We start from the raw sequence: 20,199 nt of genomic DNA, 5'->3' as shown, positions 1-20,199 counted from the left end.
CACAATATTTCGATATTGTTACATGGAATCACAGTTTGCGACTTAGGACAGATTTTCCAGTCATCAGTAAATTTCTAAGTGAGGAATAAATGTAGCGGTTTGACATACTTTCTATATAAAAGCTGTCAAAACATCAAACATTAACTTCCAATAAAAGTATAATATTTGTATAAATAGTACTATACGTAGTATGTATGTCCATTGTTCAATAGAAACTGCTATCCGTTTTCAGTTTTTGTAGTTATTTTAAACTTAAAATATGTGGATCATACATTTTTGACAATTATTTATTTACATTTTATACATTATATTTATCTTAAGATCATTAAGATTACGATATTTATAGACACACAATATTTTAGAGTAATTAAAAATATATATTTTCTTTGTTATACACAACTATCAATACCAACGTAATTATCGATAAGATAGTATTACATGTTTGATAAAAAAAACACCTGAAAAACAAGGCTTTCAGATTTATGGCCCTTCTTAACAAAAACAGCCCACTTAGAATCGTGCAGCCACTGTAACCTATCTTCTTTTAGTAATCTGTGCCTTATGCATATCAACATAAGGTTCAATATTCAACAAAGTGAAGGCAAATGCAAACTGTAAGACATGTTTGAGAATGGTAGGTACAGCTAAGGCACTTCATATTAGCTCAGTCATGCAGCATTTTTACATAGCGCGACATGCAAAAGCACACTACAAAGTTCTACTCTGCCGATGGTTTGGGCTTATAAATCATAACTAAAGATAAATGCACAATAAATAGGTCAGGTTTTAGCCAGTACTAGTCCAACTAAAAACTGTGATTGTTTTCAAGTTTTTAGTTGGACTAGTACTGACTAGTTGGACTAGTATCGGCCTACTTTTTAGTCTGGAGTGTGCGAATACTCTAAGTATGTACGCTAGAATGACAATTGCGTAAAGTGAAGAAAATTCTTGTACTTTCCTTAAGTTGTGTAATATCACGTGATATTATGGTAATAATCCAAAAATTTCCATAGAAATATCTATTGAAAAATCAGCTATTGTTTTAGTTAGGGTATTTGCCGAGGTACGCGTTGCAGTTCGGACAGTAGTGGTCGACTCTCATGCAGGAAGGTGTGCAGTAAGGAATCCATATGCAAGGCCAGCAACTGGAAATATAAAGAAAAATAAATGAATAATTTTAAAAGCTTATCATTCTTCTGATACGAACGAAAGGAAGGAAATGAAGACGATAAAGAATTAGACACGTCAGCATGTACATATTTCTACAAAAAGTTTTAGTGCTTAGTCATATAAAAGGAAATACATTTTTATCAAGATTAATTAAGTTTAGAAATATCCGTTTTGACACTTGCAACCAGAAACGCCTAATACAAGACCATGTCCCATGGTCTTGTATTTGGGTTACCTCGGTTACCTTATGGATTTCTCACGTATGCTCACAAAAAACTTATGAATATCGCTCCCTGGAAACCATAACAACGGCCGTGTCTAATTTTTCATCTATCTGTTAGTTAATTTGTTTTCTAGAGATAGAATTTTTACTCAGTCTCATACAAGTCAAATTACTACCTTTAGGAAGCAAAACAACAGATAGATATATAATTGGGAACAGCTATAAGAATCCTCCAAGTCCCATCAAACACAAATAAATAGACACACTGAAATAGTCCAAACTCACCCAAAAACAAGAAGGCACAGTGCCCAAAGATGTGTCTGAGACGTCGGCCTGGCTCTCGCAGTAGTCAGTACTTGGTAATGACAAGATCTGCAGACCACTAAAGAAGGTACAGAATCTAGTGGTGGTTGGCCCACTATGACCGTTGTGGATCCCAGATCAGGGCGCACTGCTATTGGCTGAAGCTGAATCACTTGGACTGGTTCCGTGGCCGAGTAAGGAGGTGGGTTTGCTGGGTAACTCATTTTGGGCTGAAAGTATGGAACGATTGAAAATGTATGTGACTTTTCTTTGTGTCATTACATTGGTGGAATAGGCTGGTGAGGCTTTAACATTGAAACAAATGATAACTACAGTAACTTCGACAGAGACAAAATAAAAACTGTCGTTGTCTGTAAGCTGAATAACATCTTTTTAAAATATTTATTTAGGTACACAAGTATTGAACTAAATAATTAAAATTAATACTTCTTTTGTTTATTAAATAATGCACTTGTACTTACAGAGCTTACAGAAGATATTAAAAACAATAATGTTTAACAAAAACACAATAATACGCTCGTGACAATCAGTCACACTTTAGAGCCGCACTTGAGCACATTAAAACTTCAACAATAGTTACTTATTAAAGAAAATCACAGATCGTTCAAGATACAAAAAATGTATGATTTCGTTCGATATCGCGGACTTAATGAGGCAGCTGGTTTGATACACGGATCCTGATAACGTTTCAATGATAAGGATTGAGGTTCATAATGATGCAAAATATATTGAGGTACAAGGAATGTCACGTAGCTGATCGATGGACTAACTACAGTCAAGTTTTATAGAACCTGAGGAAGTTATTGAGCCCAGCAGTGACGATTTATAGATGTCTGATGAGATCATACCGTTTGAGGCATCAAGAAGATTAGATATACATATATACATATATCTTATCACAAGTAGCATGGGATCACCATAGACTGATTGACAGACTTCAGATTGAGAGATTCTTAGTCATCTACTTATACATAGAAGCTTCTATGATGGGCCTCATTAATTAATTGTACACTTCATCATCTGCCTCGCCATTTCTCGAATATCTTGCGATAGCCTTTCAGTCTAACCAGATACTTCTGAGGTCTAACTAGATACTACTAGTACTCTATTTATTCTTTTCAATCCAGTTACCCGGGCAGCATGAATGAACTCGATTGTGTAAAGAATCGAAGATCATAGAAAATGCCTTATGATCGAAGGGTCTCTGCGGCTGCTACTAAGCCATTAGCTCCTTAATTAATTAGATCCTTACTCCGAACTTTATTTTACTTAATAGGTCTAGTAACATTATGTGCCTACTGTGTGTTTTATTGTGTCTGCATCACGTCTCGAATGGGTTCAATTGTCCAACCAAAGTGATACAGTTACGAATATGGGTTTCCAATCTTTCCTTCCCTATAAAAATAGGTTAACAACTACTCCATGCTTTAGTAGTGGTCAATATCATCACTAATTATTTCGAAAAGGAATTTCTGGTTTTATCATGAACATGAACTTCATATCTCCTCATGATGAATTTGTCATTAAAACTGGAAGTGACTCACATTTCAGTGATTTATAGTGTTATCAGTCAAAAATATTCTTCAAAATAGTATTAACGGTGAATGCGGAATAATAGCAAGATAAATTATCGACCACAACTTATCATATCACGTCAAAGTCCTATCAGACAGTATAAGCAATTAGCTTTCTTTTGTTTTCAAACCAAAACTTAGATACTTCTACCCATATCATCATCCCCCGAGGTTTTTTCCCAACTGTGTTGGGGTCGGCTTCCAGTCTAACCGGATTCAGCTGAGTACAAGTGCTTTACAAGGAGCGACTGCCTATCTTACCTCCTCAACCCAGTTACCCGGGCATCCCGACACCGCTTGGTTAGACCGGCGTCAGACTTACTGGCTTCTGACTTACTTTAGTCACTTTCTAAACTATACATATATACAAACTTAAACTACTTATCTTTATACAAAACTAAAAATAAAATACTATATACAAAATATATATAAACATAAAACATAATATAAAAGAGCATCGATCAGGCGTCGAAGTATTCCTCCGCATCACTGTCCTCCGGAAATGTACCCAGAAGACTGGCTGCATTGCCACGTTGAATGGCAATGCTAATTCTTTGTCCAAAGAATAAGCTAGCCCTCTGGTCACGCGAAGCGTCGACAAGCATTTTCGCGATGTCCTTGTAAAGTAACCGCGAACTCGGGCCCCATGGTCCGAGCGTTTCGACCCCAAACGGCTCAAAAGTATAGTTCCCAATAAGGTTACTATACTTGCGCCGCTTGGTGGTCTCTGCAGAAGCAGCAGCCGCACCAGCATGACTTGCCGTGCAGGGAAGATGCGATGGCGCCAGGGTGTCGACGCACGCTGCATCCCACACCAAGGGCCTACCCAACTTCCATGGCAACAACGTCATACCATCTGGCCTCTTTCCATCGTCACGTATCAGTCTATTAGGCTCTAACACGGCTGGTACGCCGGCGGTGGAAAGAGCACGACGGATAAAGTCGTTAATGCTGGCATGCCGTGCAATACGACCAGCACTTCTGCAGCACGACAGACCATGGTGCCCGAGGCTGTCGACGGCTTCACCGCAATGGCAGCGATACGGAGCAACACAGGGAGCGCCTAACCGTAAGCATGTAGCGATGCGGAACGTTGTGTCATCCAGCATAGTGCCTATCTATGCTAGATGACGGGATCGCCTGTAACCAGAGGCCCGACTCCCACTCTCCCACTGCCAACAAACGGGCACGCTCAGCAGCACTATTACACGTATTTAAAAGATTAAAATTTATAAACTAAAATGCACATTGAATTCAAGATTTGAGATTAATGTAGAATGTAAATAAGTTGTTACACAATTTTATGTGACAGTCACTAAGACTAAGTCTGTATGTCATGAAAGACTCACTTTTCCAATGGAGCATAAGAGAAATTTCCATTTTGAAACTTACTTTTGGCACAATCTTAAGTAGGCTATATTTTTGGTTGTACAGCTATAGTTTCAGGACGAAATAAATATTTATTAAAAAAACCGGCCAAGTGCGAGTCGGACTCGCTCACGAAGGGTTGCGTACCAAAGCAAAAATTAGCAAAAAAAAAAAAAAAAATTTATTTTATTCTAGTTTTCAGTATTTGTTGTTATGGTGGCAACAGAAATACATCATCTGTGAAAATTTCAGCTCTCTAACTATCACGGTTAATGAGATACAGCCTGGTGACAGACGGACGGACGGACGGACGGACAGAGGAGCGAAAACAATAGGGTCCCGTTTTACCCTTTGGGTAAGGAACCCTAAAAAGAACATATTTTTTCCTCTATTTGAATATAATATTTAGAAAACAATCGAGAAAATTATATAAAAAATAAAAAAATGGAACCTGTCTCGTGTTAGTTTGTGGCGTGGTTCAATATTAATTAGTTTATTATTCTTCGATATCAATAAAAAATATTCTAATATTTTCCTCGTTGCTCGATATAATTAAGGTGTGAAAAATTTAATACAAGGAGTTTTTGTTGAATAATTATAATTAATTAGTTATGAGGCTGATTACTACAATTAGGTTTAAAGAAGTCATTCTGCTAACTAGCGGAGTGAAGAAAAAGTAGAATAAAACTCATAATTTAAATAAGGTAATAATGTTTTTAATACATATTTTTCACATACAGATACTTTCATAATCTTTTATGACGATTACTGGTTCTGGTCATTAACAGTAGACCCCCTATCCAACATGACGATGAATGAAAATGTCCAGACACTTATCATTACAAAAAAATGCACAATGACACAGTTGTAATCACAGTCAGTGCGACGCGAATCAATCATCATCACTGTATCAGATTTATTCATCATAATAGTCCTGTCAGTGATGATAGGTCAGTTACTACTAACACTAAATTGATTCCATGACTATCTCGTGCCGGGATAATCAGTTATTGTTTTTTGTAATTATAATGTCTATGTTGAAATGCGCATTCCACATGTATTAATATATCAATGATGATAGATAAATAATGTCAATTTCTTAGGGCCTATGCCACATTCAGTTTTAATAACGAATTTTAATCATCAAATAAAGAAACATTCGTTTGTTAAAGGAAGAGGAAGAAGTAGAATAAAAGTTTCAGTTTTGTTTATTGAATTAAAAAGATCATTATTTTTTTCTTTATTAGGTTTTAAGTAAAGATTTAAAGTAGAAATAATGAATACCTAATAGGATTTAGAAAATTGACAGGCACTAGATATAAGGCGATGAAATAGGATTACAATAGAATTTGAATGTAACAGATAATACAGTTATAGAACTTATACGATTATTACGATTATTATTATATTATATACGATTATGGGTAAGATTAGTAAAAAGTAGAGTAACATTAATGTTTTGTGAATTTTATGAAATGTAGTATCGCATAATAAATAACCGTCGTTATAAACTAAGCTTAGGTAATATAACACAGTTATTCTTTTGTTTCAATGTCAAACGATTGAAACATTTTGGTGGTACATAAAAATATTAGATCATCAATAAAGCAAGTACCTAAAATAATATGTATAAAAGCTGGCGACCCAGGATCCTAGCAACCTTCACATCTCGGCGACCTACCTATGTCAAATGGTCGCTAGCTTGTGTTAAGAAAGGTCGCCAGCCTTGACTTCAAAAATTAGGTACAGAACAAATCATTTAGTCATATTATATAAAAATTGATACCACAATCTTATGGCACTTATCATAAGGTTGTTTTCCACGTATTTCAGATAAAGGAACCAGTTATCAATAGTAAAGGTTCTAGCTCTTGTAACTGCCAATGTACGCGCTGCAGTTCGGGCAGTAGTGGTCGGCGTTTTGGCAACTGTGGACGCAGTAGGGAATGCACACACATGGCCAGCATCTGGAAATATAAAAAGACACAATTTAGAATGGACACACACAAACATACTTAAACTCGAAATATTTTAAATCGGTGATCTGTCCCCTTTCAGTCTTTACGGGTAATCGAAATCTAGAGAGTCTGACAACCAGTTTTACCAAAGGGTTTCGGGTTGCTGGGGCAACTGAATTGAGGAGGTCCGATAGGCAGTTGGTCCATGTAAAATACTGGTATACAGCTACATGCGATTAGATTGAAAGCTGACCCCAATATAGTTGGGAAAAAGCTAAACAAATTATGATAATCTCAGGAACTTCTGGACCGATTTGAAAAATTATTTCAGTGTTAAATAGCCTATTCATCGAGGAAAGCTATAGACTACTCAAATCCGAGTTCATGCAGAAGTACTCACGGGATGCGGGCGAGAGCGCTGGTGGAAGCTAATAAATAATAATACTAACCCAATGCAACAAAGCAATGCAGCAAACAAATGGGTTTTTGTAGTAGACTTGTATTCGATTCTTGTGACAATCTGTTGGTTGCAAGACGGGCAGGACATGGGAGATTCCTTGGGACCCATCTGGGGCCCGATGACTACGGGGATGACATTGGCCTGGTAGACTACTCCCGAAGTTTGTGGCGCGTTTTCCGCCAGGTTCTCATCTGTGTACGGTGGGGGAAGGGTTTTGCCTGGAATTGTAAATATAAGAAGTTTATATGGTGGTCCAAATCTCAAGATTAATATAATGCAGGTATAAGATAGCAAAAAATTAAAACTTCGAGCAGAGACTTCGATGAATACAAAAATATATATTTATCGAATTTCCTAGGAGTGAACTGGCATTTCAATTTTCAAAGGTTCTTTTAATCAAATTCACTGATATGACAACTATTCCTAATCTATAAGGCTGCTATAGCGGGTTAGCTAGCTAGTTAACCTAAGTAAACTCGTTTAGGTTTGATTTGTAAGTATTTGTGTAATAGTAGGAAAAAACACGTATTAATATAACATAATATTCCTACACGTTATCACAACAAAATATGATTAATGATAAATTGTAAACGTAGCTTTGGTACATCGTGGCAATAAACTTTTTGTGATAAGATAACTAATTATTACCTGGCCATGACTTTTCCTGTTACCAAAAAAAACAGCATGAGCCTTATCTACTTAAAAAGTTCTTTGAGAAAAAAACTATAAAAAGCCTCCATAAAATGATATTTATAAATATTGTTTTATACAAATGGGATTTATAATCACTTTTGCATGTCAAAGATGTGTTGTTTAAAGAACACTGACGATATTTCCTTGTGACTGTGAGATACCTAATATAGGTAAACTTATTCAGAAGTCGTGGTGTCAAGTTCAGACCACTTACTCTTATGAACTTTCTTTTAAAAGCTGGTTTTTAGGGCGTGGAACATTAAGACCAAAATATCATAATATTAAAGAGATCAGTAACTAATGAATAAAATATAGGCACCTATTATTGTTTTGGTCATTATACATCATGAAACAACTAGGTAGATACTAGACTACAAATAATAATGCCACTAAAAACACAGTCGATTTGAAAAAAGAAGATTTTTAGATTTTGGTAAAAAAATTGTTTTGAAAACTCACCGTCACTCATTTTTGTTTGATTATTTTTCACTTTTTTAGCACTTTGAACTGATTTTCAGTCGAGGTAACTGATTGTACTGAACTGGATCGGTCGAGTTGCCGATTTATAGATAAAAGAACATCGAAATATCGATAAGAGGACAAGATAAGCATTCTTATCTTAGTTTTGAACAGGAATTTTGGATATTGAATAGAATGCGTCACCTTCTAGGCACGCCTATGGCTACTATCTGATTTTATTACTTTTCAGACATTAAAGTAAAGATAAATTAATTTTCTGTTTGCGAAGATATCTTGGTACTGAGAAGAAGAAATACTGACTTATCAGCGAATTATATAAACGGAGCAACTTCAAGGCAGATTTCAAGCCCATTATATTAGTACTAGCTGTTTACCACGGCCTCATATACGAATCCTTTACCTATTTATAAAGTTCAAACTGTCCTAATACTTATTAAATTTGGACCGATTTAACCGTTGTACTGAAAATAAACGTATTCCTATAGTTCGGCCATTCAGAGAATGCGTTCCTGACACGTCGCGATTGAACTGACGACGTAACTTTGCAATGGCGTTGCAGTTACGATAAAAATATTTTTGCTGGTTGTTTACCGTTTTAACAATTGAGGAGCATTATATAAAACAACATTATTATATCAATAATCAATGAATGTTATAATTTTGTGCCAAACTGAGTGTCAAATAACTTGGTAAACAATATTTTTCTAAATCTATACTGCGCTATTACAAGGTTATGTCAGCGGTTTATATTTTGTAGTGCTGTGCTAAAAATAACAGGCAAGTATCGTAATCTGTTCTTATACAGTTATAATATAAAATAATACGTTTTGATTTTCTTTTTAAGAATTGGAAAATAATGGACTATAAGACTTAATTATAACGTTTATGAAATATAAAAATAAAACTATGACCAAACCGCATTTTTATACTTAGATTAAAAATGGTAACCCCAAATGGCGTTATGGGCCGCCATTTTGTGACGCTAAAACAGTCGTCCGTTGTCGTTTCGTGCGCATAGACCACGTTTTTCAAGTGTTTTCGATCTGTTTTTATTTGATTACCCGGCTTTTGTTAGACCGAGATATCAGGATTGATTCTGTTATTGATAATAATATAATTATACATGTAGGCGAAGATGATGATGAAGACACCACCTCCTCAAGCAAATCGGAGTCTGATTAATATTCTGTTCGCACATTCAATTCAATGTACTTGTAACAAAGAATAAATAAAACAATTTTATTATATGAATATTACCTTTTTTTGGTTTCCACTTAAATAACTAAAATATAAAACAAATGATTCCGCCAATTTAAAACGAAAATAATCTTAAAATAATGCGGCGGTTCATTTTGAAGGAACGGTAACGAACTCAGTGTTATGTTGTGCCCATCACTAGTCGTGACTAACTGATAGGTGTCAGGAACGCATTCTCTGAACGGCCGAAGTATAATATATAAATGTTTGCAAAATTTGTTTACCTCAAACCTTAAAACAAAAAGTTTTGCTGGATTCTAACAGCCATTCCCAATATCCTATCTATCTGTTAGTTAGCTTACTGGAGATAGAATTTTGACATTAATGTATTAGAACTAACTCGACTGTTTGAACTAACCGGGTGTAAACGTCTAATTTTATGGAAGACTATATTACCTACGTAGTCTAGAATTCCCTACTTCTATTGAGTCTATATCCCTACTTCTATTAACTTAAAAAAAAGAACTTTTTACTTTGTTAAAATACAAATAAGGATAAAGAAATCTTAATCAATCGGTAAAAGCACTTTTAAAATGGTAACAGTAGACCCAGAGATTACCACCTACAAACAAACAAACTTCTTTATAATATTACTATAGATAGTTCAGATAATGTTAACTTGCGTAATGTTGAGCAATGTTTCCATTAAACAAACGCCCCTCCATCTAATCTACGTATTTAGATACCTATATCCGTTTTTTCCATTGAGGAAATCTATAAGGAAAATAATCAATAATACCTATAGGTACATAACCTCATTTCAGTGATTACGATTAAGATTATTATCTGAAGCTTATGTAAAAAGTTGACTGGCAATACTTGTATATCCTAGTAATTGTGTATCAATAGAGGAAAGGTAGCTCACTCACTTTTCAGGATTTCTCAGTAGGTACTAAAATTGCTAAAATTCTCAAAGTTTCCTAAGTTTTAAGGGTGTAAAAGGGTACCATTACCAAAATATAAGACAACTTTTGGGAATGAGAGATGCGGTAAGCGCTAGTTATAACGTAAACACTCATTGTGTAAGGTCAGAGTAATACGGTCGATTTTCTATTATCTCTTATCGTATTGTATCAAGCTTAGTCTGTCACGATATAGAGCCTACCGTGTAAAATAATTCAATATTGTAGTTGCTTAATCACACTTATCTGAGGTTACGAATAAAAGGTTATGTTCGTACATTTGTAAGTTTGGAGTTCTGCTGAACCGGTTCTGAAATTAATTTTGCCATTATAAAGCTACCTTATTTGTAAGTAGCTGTTTGTAATCCGGGTACAAAAATTACCAAGATAAACAATGTTAAAGCAACTTTGAGGCAGGTATGAGACGGAGATCTATATGACTGTATAATTGAGTACTGGACGGATGTCATCATCAACATCCTCCTGTCGTTATCTCAATTTGAATTGGGGTGTGCGCAGCATGCTTTCTTCTTCCATCCTCTTGTACCTGCCGTCATCTCACAGGTAACATTCATGACATAACATAAACGACAGATATAAGGGTGCATCTACACGGAACAAGTAGCTCACGCATGTTGAGGCACATGGGCAGGTAACGTGCATTTTGAAAACGTGCGGGTCCACCGACTCGCGCATGTACAGTCAGCACCAAAAGTCGATGAACAGAATCAACATGACAAAACACCTGTTCACAATAAAATGCCATAAGTTATAGTCGCAACTAGGAAACAAAATAGACTGTACACCAGAAACTTACAAAAGTCGTTAAACACGAGTATTTCAAAAGTATCTGTGCACTAGTATTCCTAAAGTCGCTGCACACCATCAATCCAAATGTCGCTGAACATCATTGTATCAAAAGTCACTAAACAGCAGTAAATACAAAATTAGGTTAACAAAGTATATTTTTAATGTAGTAAAGTCCGAAAGGAGACGAGTTGTGATCGGCACTGCTTACTTTAAATTGGTTTTGTCGCAGCCCAATGTACTGATACTCCTCTAAATAGTGTTTAATTATGAAAAAGCGATATTTTAAAACACGTGGGTATAATATCTAAACAGAAGAACGCTTTACACTAAAATACCGAAACTCTTAACATTGCCGTCAATCATCAGTATAGCCCATTTAGAGCAGGTGAAAATTTTATCAAATACGCATAGTTTTTCAAAAATGTTTTGATCTAACAAAAAGGTACATTAATTAAGACTGCATTATCAGTTTTCTGAAAATCACTTCAAAAACTTTTCAAAACACCGACGAACTTTCTGCCAGCAATTAGTCCAAAACAAGGTTTAACCAATTTCTTAGCAATTGTACAAAATTCCAATTTAGAATACACTCTCACGCATGCTTGGCTAACCCTTTTGATGCTAGAAACATACTACAATCATTAAAACCCTTTGAAATACACGTAAAGTCCTTAAAACTAAGATTTCGCATAGGTGCCCGCTTTTTTTGCAAAAGAGTGTATTTCCAAAATAATTATTAAAATTATTGAAATAGATACTAACGTGTTAACATACATTATTAAGGTCATGCAAGTACTGTCCCAAAAGTAGCTGAATAACATAAGCGTCAAAAGTACATTAACACACGGCAACATTAAAAATATACTTTGTTAACCTAATTTTGTATTTACTGCTGTTTAGTGACTTTTGATACAATGATGTTCAGCGACATTTGGATTGATGGTGTGCAGCGACTTTAGGAATACTAGTGCACAGATACTTTTGAAATACTCGTGTTTAACGACTTTTGTAAGTTTCTGGTGTACAGTCTATTTTGTTCCCTAGTTGCGACTATAACTTATGGCATTTTATTGTGAACAGGTGTTTTGTCATGTTGATTCTGTTCATCGACTTTTGGTGCTGACTGTACCAAAGGAAAATACCCACTCGCGTGCTCTTGTCACTTGTTCCAGCTACATGCACCCTATGAATATAAGATTCAAGACTGGATGTTTTGTGGGTGCAAGATTTGTATTTAGACTTCTCATAGGCATGTGGCATTCGTTTTCACTATGTAGACGAATTTATAGGATTTATGGCTGTTTCCCGCGGTATTCCAAGCAGAACTTTCTCAGTAATATACGGACGTAGCAAGACAAATTGTTAAAAATTCTAAAAACCATATTTTTCATGTCAGTATCGATATGGACCGTACACAAGGTTTTGATTTTCTACCATTTTATTTTGTAGGTATCAATACATTACACAGAGTACAGTATAGTAAGATGCATTATCAGATATTTCTCACCTATTGTGTTCGGATATAGTAGTAGGTACTTGCTGAGAACACATAGATAGTCTTTACTCTACATTTGATATATGTACATTGGCCGATGATTTTCATTGTTTGATAACGACGACAGGGAAATACCCGCTTGCCGCATATCGATCAAGATATAGATAGCCTTCTCTTACTACACGTACTTAAGAACTCATCTATCAGTATAAAAAAAAAAAAAGTTAATGTCACTTTTCGTTGTTTATAACTCGAAAACGGGCTCACCTATCCAAACCAAATGTCCCAAACATTTGGTTTGGATAGGTGAGCGCGTTTTGTTTGGACTATTAAGTAAATGGTCTATGTAGAGTTTCCACAAAATCGGCCCAGTGGTTTTTCATTTATCACATGCTTTGTAATAATAATTACAACTTAAATGTACCAATTAAACAAAAATATAACGATTTTTAGTAACAAAATAAATTAAAAAGTTTTCTCCCATACACCACCACCAACTTTCAGACTCCGGGCAATAAAACAACATGCATATTTAACTTATTTAATAATCAGAGAATATTTATTTACAACTTTATAATAAAATAAAATGTGTAATCTTCAGGATACAACACCGAGGCTGAAACATCTACTCATAGAAGTATGTATTTTCTTTTCTTACATTAAATATATGAAAATACGAATGAAAAATATGACTAGCTATTCCTTGCAACCCGAGAGAACTATGCTTGCAAGAATAATCTAGGTCCCTTCTTAGACTTTAGACTATCTGTATAACAAACCTCTTAGGTATTGGCGTGAAAGCGGGAAGCCAGGAAAACAGTTACCTTCACATTCATAACATTAATATTACACACCTGGTAAGGATGATAAAATATCGGTTTATAAAAACTCATGTCAATTACCTCTAGACATCGAATAGGCAACGAAAAATACAATCAACTATATTATTATTTAGTTACACAAAATAATAAATAATTTTAAAGACGTTGTTATAGTCACGTTTACCAGATAGGTACATATAGATAAGTAATTGTAATTTTGGCACTTATCACTTTATTTTTAACGTGTTTTTAATTAAGAAAGCCATTAAATAGATGTTTATTATTTTAACTGACGTAGCTGCCGATGTAAGCGCTGCAATTTGGACAGTAATGGTCTGCATTACGACAGCTGTCAACGAAGTATGGAACGAAAGCGCACGGCCAGCATCTGAAAACACAAAAATGACAATTAATGTAGAGAAGGTGGTTAAGAGGTAACTTGATTAAAAACCTTATCATACCATACTACATTAGTGCCAAATTCATCGACAACATAAACTTCAGTTTTCTTAAAACCCCTGTTTACGTTTATTACGTTTATAGTTCGGCCATTCAGAGAATGCGTTCCTGACACGTCGCGATTGAACTGACGACGTAACTTTGCAATGGCGTTGCAGTTACGATAAAAATATTTTTGCTGGTTGTTTACCGTTTTAACAATTGAGGAGCATTAAAACAACATTATTATATCAATAATCAATGAATGTTATAATTTTGTGCCAAACTGAGTGTCAAATAACTTGGTAAACAATATTTTTCTAAATCTATACTGCGCTATTACAAGGTTATGTCAGCGGTTTATATTTTGTAGTGCTGTGCTAAAAATAACAGGCAAGTATCGTAATCTGTTCTTATACAGTTATAATATAAAATAATACGTTTTGATTTTCTTTTTAAGAATTGGAAAATAATGGACTATAAGACTTAATTATAACGTTTATGAAATATAAAAATAAAACTATGACCAAACCGCATTTTTATACTTAGATTAAAAATGGTAACCCCAAATGGCGTTATGGGCCGCCATTTTGTGACGCTAAAACAGTCGTCCGTTGTCGTTTCGTGCGCATAGACCACGTTTTTCAAGTGTTTTCGATCTGTTTTTATTTGATTACCCGGCTTTTGTTAGACCGAGATATCAGGATTGATTCTGTTATTGATAATAATATAATTATACATGTAGGCGAAGATGATGATGAAGACACCACCTCCTCAAGCAAATCGGAGTCTGATTAATATTCTGTTCGCACATTCAATTCAATGTACTTGTAACAAAGAATAAATAAAACAATTTTATTATATGAATATTACCTTTTTTTGGTTTCCACTTAAATAACTAAAATATAAAACAAATGATTCCGCCAATTTAAAACGAAAATAATCTTAAAATAATGCGGCGGTTCATTTTGAAGGAACGGTAACGAACTCAGTGTTATGTTGTGCCCATCACTAGTCGTGACTAACTGATAGGTGTCAGGAACGCATTCTCTGAACGGCCGAAGTATAGTTGTCTTACGAAAAACAGATGTTTATGTTGTCGGTGAAAATGGGCGTACATAGGCTGGTATTTGAACAATAGGTGCTTAAGTGGAGCCATCTCCTATCTTATCTTTAGATTCAAATCTTTACTCAGAACAAGATAAATCCTGATAAGATTACGTTTCTTTCAATTATTTCTTATTATTCATGCTTATGACATCCATGAAAGTATACCATTGCCATATTAATACTTATAATCAATTAATTTGTAAGATGTTGATCTAAATATAGGAAATAACAAAATATAACAATAGCTGGGTTGAGGAGGTCAGGTAGGCAGTCGCTCCACCTGGCACGAGATCAAAATCCGACCAACCGTTGAGAAGGGGCTACCCAGATGACAAAATAAATAATAATACTAACCCAACAATACAAAGCAGAGCAGCAAACAAATGAGTCCTCATATTCGACTTATATTCGACCCTTGTAACAATCTGATGGTTGCAAGACGGGCAGGTCATAGGAGACTCTTTAGGCCCCATCTGAGGTCCTACAACCACAGGTATGACTCCTGGCACCACGTTCACATTGCCTTGGTATACCACTCCTGGTCTGGCCATCATTGGAGGTGGCGGATACTGTGGTTGCTGGGCATACTGTACGTTCGGTGGTGGTGCGTTATCCGTGTATGGCGTGTTTCTGACGTCTGAGGGGGGGGTGTCGGTGTATGGAGGGGGCTGACCCTGCCCTTTCGCTGGAAGAAAGAGGAGTTTTGTTTATATATTTGTTTGGAATAAGAGTGTGATGTATATGTTACCGTAAGATTACAAACATCGTTAGATTACAATCTATCTCGAGAGATTGTAAACTGTCGAATTATTGTGAACCGTAACATCTGATTGCAATTTAACGCATTATTTTTCGCTATATTATAATCTATCGATGAGAAATTGTCAAATTGTCAACTGTCCGAAAGCTCTCTCTGATTGGTCAGTCTTTTTGTAAGATCGACCAATCACGACCAGCCGTTCTGTTCCCATGGAGTTCCCGTAGAGTTAGGAATGAAATAGAGGTGTCAGTTAAATAAAATAAATGCTCTTCAAAAATTCTTCAAGTATTAAATTTATATAAAAATAACTCTTATAAAAATACAGTTAGGTATTTTGTCTTCAAATACAAACTAATATTTAAAAATAAAATAAAAGGGGTGCTAATTAAACAGGCTTCTTTTTAATATCATTATTCGCCCCCAAAAATGTATGTTGCCTTCTAAATTACTAAGTCAGCCACAATTAATAAAGCGTCGAGCATCTAAATAATACTATCTTAGCCACGAGTTATCTTCCACTCTAAATACAACTCAGCATGATGGTTATTTTTTTGCATCTAAATTTGTAGCATGCATTCTAACAGTAAACTTCTTAAATACTATTAAATGACATCATAAAAATATTTATTTACCTTCTAATTTTTTAACTCGTACCTACTGAGTTTTTTGTTTAAAATATAACACATCCCATATTAATTGACCCAGCATGGAAGTAAGCATGCAACATGCAGCAAGCATAACTTCTGTCACGGCTCCGGCGCTGCGGGGCTCCGGCGGTCCCATGCGAGCTTATCGTCGCAGATGGTTTTCACGCTCACCACCGCAGCTTCGGCTTGCTGGCCGGCAGAGCCGGCCAGCCTCAGCCGCGGCGGCGAGCGCTGAAACTACCTGCGCCTCAGCTCGCAGGCCGCCTCGCCCCTCCGCGCCTACGCGGTTTTGAATTGCACTCTAGGGGTAGGGCAGACAAGACTACGTGGAGTCGGTTTTGCAGCGATTCGTTTTCGTCACTAACTTCAATTTTTAATACAATTTTTAATTGTGTGTAATTTGAGTCTTAAAAATTAAGTACAATTTTTGATTTTATAAAAAATTAAACCGTCACTTATTTTTGCACGTCAAAGAGCTGTGACACCGGGAGTTCCAAAGAACATTGTCTTTTTTGACGTTCTACCAATCAGCGCGCAAGATGCATTCCGTTCTACGCCAGTTGACAATTTGACCGCTCTACATCGCTCTCGATCTTACAAAAAGACTGACCAATCAGGGAGAGCTTTCGGACAGTTGACAATTTGACAATTTCTCATCGATAGATTATAATATAGCGAAAAATAATGTGTTAAATTGCAATCAGGTGTTACGGTTTACAATAATTCGACAGTTTACAATCTCTCGAGATAGATTGTAATCTAACGATGTTTGTAATCTTACGGTGACATATATAATGGACTCTGAAGTACCTGCACAATATGTTACCGTTAGTAAAGACTTAATTGGCATACTGAGTAATAGTTATATTAATTCAAAAAGTAATCGACAGAAAATGTATGTAGGTAATACTATTATTTTAAATACTGCATTAAATAATGCATAAGAGCTAGAAAAAATGTCATGTTATAGTATTTTGCAAAGCAATATTTCTCGTAATACTAACAGTGACTAGATAAATTACTCTTACTGCATTATTTCACATAAATTGACTCATAAAGGCTGCTGTTAAACATTGAAAAAACATTTAAAAAAAGACTTGTATACAACGCAAAATATTTACAGATTAGATACGCATTATAATCAAACTGCCTCGTTGGTCTAGTTGTCGCAAGTGTGGCTGCTGAGCACGAGGTCTCGGGTTCGATTCCCGAGTCGGGCCGAAATCGCTTTGTGGGTTTTAGAAGACTTTCACAAAGCAGCCCGGAGCCTGGAAGTTGGTGATTGATACACCCGTGCATCGGAGAGCACGTCAATGTCGGTCCTGCGCCTGATCTCTTTCCGGTCGTGTCGGATTACCGTCCCATCGGGCTATGAGAGTTAAGGAATAGTGAGTGCACCTGTGTCTGCGCAAATGCTTGTGCACTATAATATGTCCTGCGCAGTTGGCTGATCTCCTTACATGAGAACAGCCGCCGTAGCCGATAATCGGCTAGGAAGACATCATCATCATAATCAAAAGTTTAAGGCTTTGTTTCGCTTTCGTAAGCAGGTAAATGTTTGATAAACAACGTTATCTGTAATTAATCTAATCTTTTAATTAAGATAATATACTTGATTGGTAAACTATGTATTTACCTATTCATGAATTTCCTTTCCATTTTGTTAACTTATAATAGTTTTACTTTTCCGGTGGGTACATAAGCACAGATGACGCATCAAATATCAACGAAACCATACATTTACCTAATAATATATCAAATTTGTTTCAAAAGAATATAGCTCAGTACAAAATACATGAACACTAATTATTTCTCAGAAAAATAAACCTAAATACCATCTGGAAAAGCGTATTTCTTTAACATCATCATTTTCGAATATTTTATACAAACTTTACATCAAAAATTATACACAAAAATATATCACCAAAATACTTACGGTCATTAAATTGCGATTCGTTGTTATACATTTCACTTAATTACAATTTATTCGTTTTATCACAAAACTGGGTGCAACACAATAACTTTTCGTTCGACACTACAGTTTGTACTGAACTCAGCCGACATTGACTACGGATTTACAGATAAAAACGTCGAATAAAGATAACAGTACTAGATAACACTGTTTTTCTTTATATATGTTATGGACCAAGTGATAAATTGGGCAGTATACATAATGCCCGGTCATTATGAATAATGCCAAATATGAGAGTGCAATTTGATAATAATTATTCAAACAATCAAATTGACCGGTCACTATACATATTGCCCGTGACCTTTTGGGCAAAGTAATACAAATTATTAGTAATTCATTTTTTTTATTGTTATTGACATTTAACTTAAAATAAACTAAATATAACACATCCCAGATCAATTGACAGAGCATAGAAGTAAGCATGCAACATGCAGCAAGCATGGCTTCTGTCACGGCTCCGGCGCTGCGGGGCTCCGGCGGTCCCATGCGAGCTTATCGTCGCAGATGGTTTTCACGCTCACCACCGCAGCTTCGGCTTGCTGGCCGGCCCCGCCGGCCAGCCTCAGCCGCGGCGGCGAGCGCTTCAAATGCCTGCGCCTCAGCTCGCAGGCCGCCTCGCCCCTCCGCGCCTACGCGGTTTTGAATTGCACTCTAGGGGTAGGGCAGACAAGACTACGTGGAGTCGGTTTTGCAGCGATTCGTTTTCGTCACTAAGTTCGGTTTTTAATACAATGTTTTGAATCCAAATTAAATTCTACCATAAAAAAAACGAGCCAAGAAAAATGAGATCAAGAAAAAGGAGGCCGAGTTAGTAAATTAGATGACAATTGTCCAATTAATAATTTTGTGGCTAGACTTATAATTTCCCATTAAAATAGAACATATAATTTAAAACAATAATCATAAAATGTGTGGCAAGTAACAGGATTTATTTTTTAGAACAACTGCCACCCTCGCACCGCATAAAATATATAGCTTTATTATCAAATTGCCCAACTGTCATGTAGCAATATAATAATGCCCGTGCAATGTGATAAATAATGAAGTTAAGATAGTTATTAATCACTTGGCCCGATAAAGCTAGACATTATTCATAATGCTCGGGCATTATAAATAATGCCCGAATTAATCACATGGTCCATAACATATATATGTATTCATTGTGGTAATTTGCTAATGGATTTCACGTTATGAAGTTAGTTACAATATCCCATCCCTCTTAATTTGCGTGCTGATTTTCGGTTTTTTTTATATTAGCTTCAACCGTCTAGCGCTAGCTATTTTCGGTGAAGAACTGGTTAATTTTAGCTCACACGATAGCGTCATTCTTTGCCTAGTTTTTTCCCAATTCATTTGGGCGCGGCTCGCGATTCACCTCAATTCAGTTGAGTGCTAGGTTTTACATGGAGTGACTGCGTATTCTAAGTCTAGTAACCCAGATAATTCTATACTCCTTGGTTTGACTGTTTGTCACTTTTGTTCTTTAGTCCAAAGGTGTAAAAATGGGACCCAAACTGTAATCTTATATTCTTTCAAAAGTATTAAAAGAACAAAAACATGATGAAAGTACATTGAGCCGATAACGTTTGATAAAGATTCGTAAATACTGAGTCATCACTAGAACACATGATTAAGAAATGAGTCATTTGTACCAAGAAGGATGCAAATAATGTACCTAGTAGTGTTGGCTTATAGTTTTGCCTCAATGTTTATCACAGAATTTCAAATAAATAAACA

General features: G+C 35.7%; 2 protein-coding genes across 2 annotated transcripts; both read right to left on the bottom strand.

Annotated features, from left to right (window-relative positions):
- Positions 1-954: 954 nt before the first annotated feature.
- On the bottom strand, positions 955-2,521 carry LOC124632482 (lipopolysaccharide-induced tumor necrosis factor-alpha factor homolog). The gene is made up of 3 exons (XM_047167330.1): positions 2,179-2,521; positions 1,679-1,926; positions 955-1,145 (listed from the first exon to the last, which is right to left on the bottom strand). Exons 2-3 carry the CDS (start codon positions 1,918-1,920, stop codon positions 1,043-1,045), a joined length of 345 nt encoding a protein of 114 aa, XP_047023286.1. The 5' UTR covers positions 1,921-1,926; positions 2,179-2,521; the 3' UTR covers positions 955-1,042.
- Positions 2,522-5,353: 2,832 nt separating this feature from the next.
- Positions 5,354-19,783, bottom strand: LOC124632605. The gene is made up of 6 exons (XM_047167500.1): positions 19,614-19,783; positions 18,427-18,627; positions 15,438-15,768; positions 13,826-13,923; positions 7,067-7,295; positions 5,354-6,626 (listed from the first exon to the last, which is right to left on the bottom strand). Exons 2-6 carry the CDS (start codon positions 18,455-18,457, stop codon positions 6,524-6,526), a joined length of 792 nt encoding a protein of 263 aa, XP_047023456.1. The 5' UTR covers positions 18,458-18,627; positions 19,614-19,783; the 3' UTR covers positions 5,354-6,523.
- Between the last annotated feature and the right edge of the window lie 416 nt (positions 19,784-20,199).

Source organism: Helicoverpa zea, chromosome 8 (genome assembly GCF_022581195.2).
Source record: "Helicoverpa zea isolate HzStark_Cry1AcR chromosome 8, ilHelZeax1.1, whole genome shotgun sequence".
Lineage (NCBI taxonomy): Eukaryota > Metazoa > Arthropoda > Insecta > Lepidoptera > Noctuidae > Helicoverpa > Helicoverpa zea.
Note: the sequence above shows the minus strand (reverse complement) of the source record. Positions and strands in the feature narration are given on the sequence as shown.

What these genes read in the sequence shown, in the direction of transcription:
- LOC124632482 (XM_047167330.1), bottom strand. Translation starts at nt 1,920, where the DNA reads ATGAGTTACCCAGCAAACCCACCTCCTTACTCGGCCACGGAACCAGTC. An exon ending in CTGTGCCTTCTTGTTTTTGG is followed by an intron (nt 1,146 to 1,678) that starts GTGAGTTTGGAC and finishes TTATATTTCCAG; the next exon opens with TTGCTGGCCTTGCATATGGA.
- LOC124632605 (XM_047167500.1), bottom strand. Translation starts at nt 18,457, where the DNA reads ATGTATAACAACGAATCGCAATTTAATGACC. An exon ending in TTACATCGGCAGCTACGTCA is followed by an intron (nt 7,296 to 13,825) that starts GTTAAAATAATA and finishes TTACAATTCCAG; the next exon opens with GCAAAACCCTTCCCCCACCG. An exon ending in GCATTGCTTTGTTGCATTGG is followed by an intron (nt 6,627 to 7,066) that starts GTTAGTATTATT and finishes TTATATTTCCAG; the next exon opens with ATGCTGGCCATGTGTGTGCA.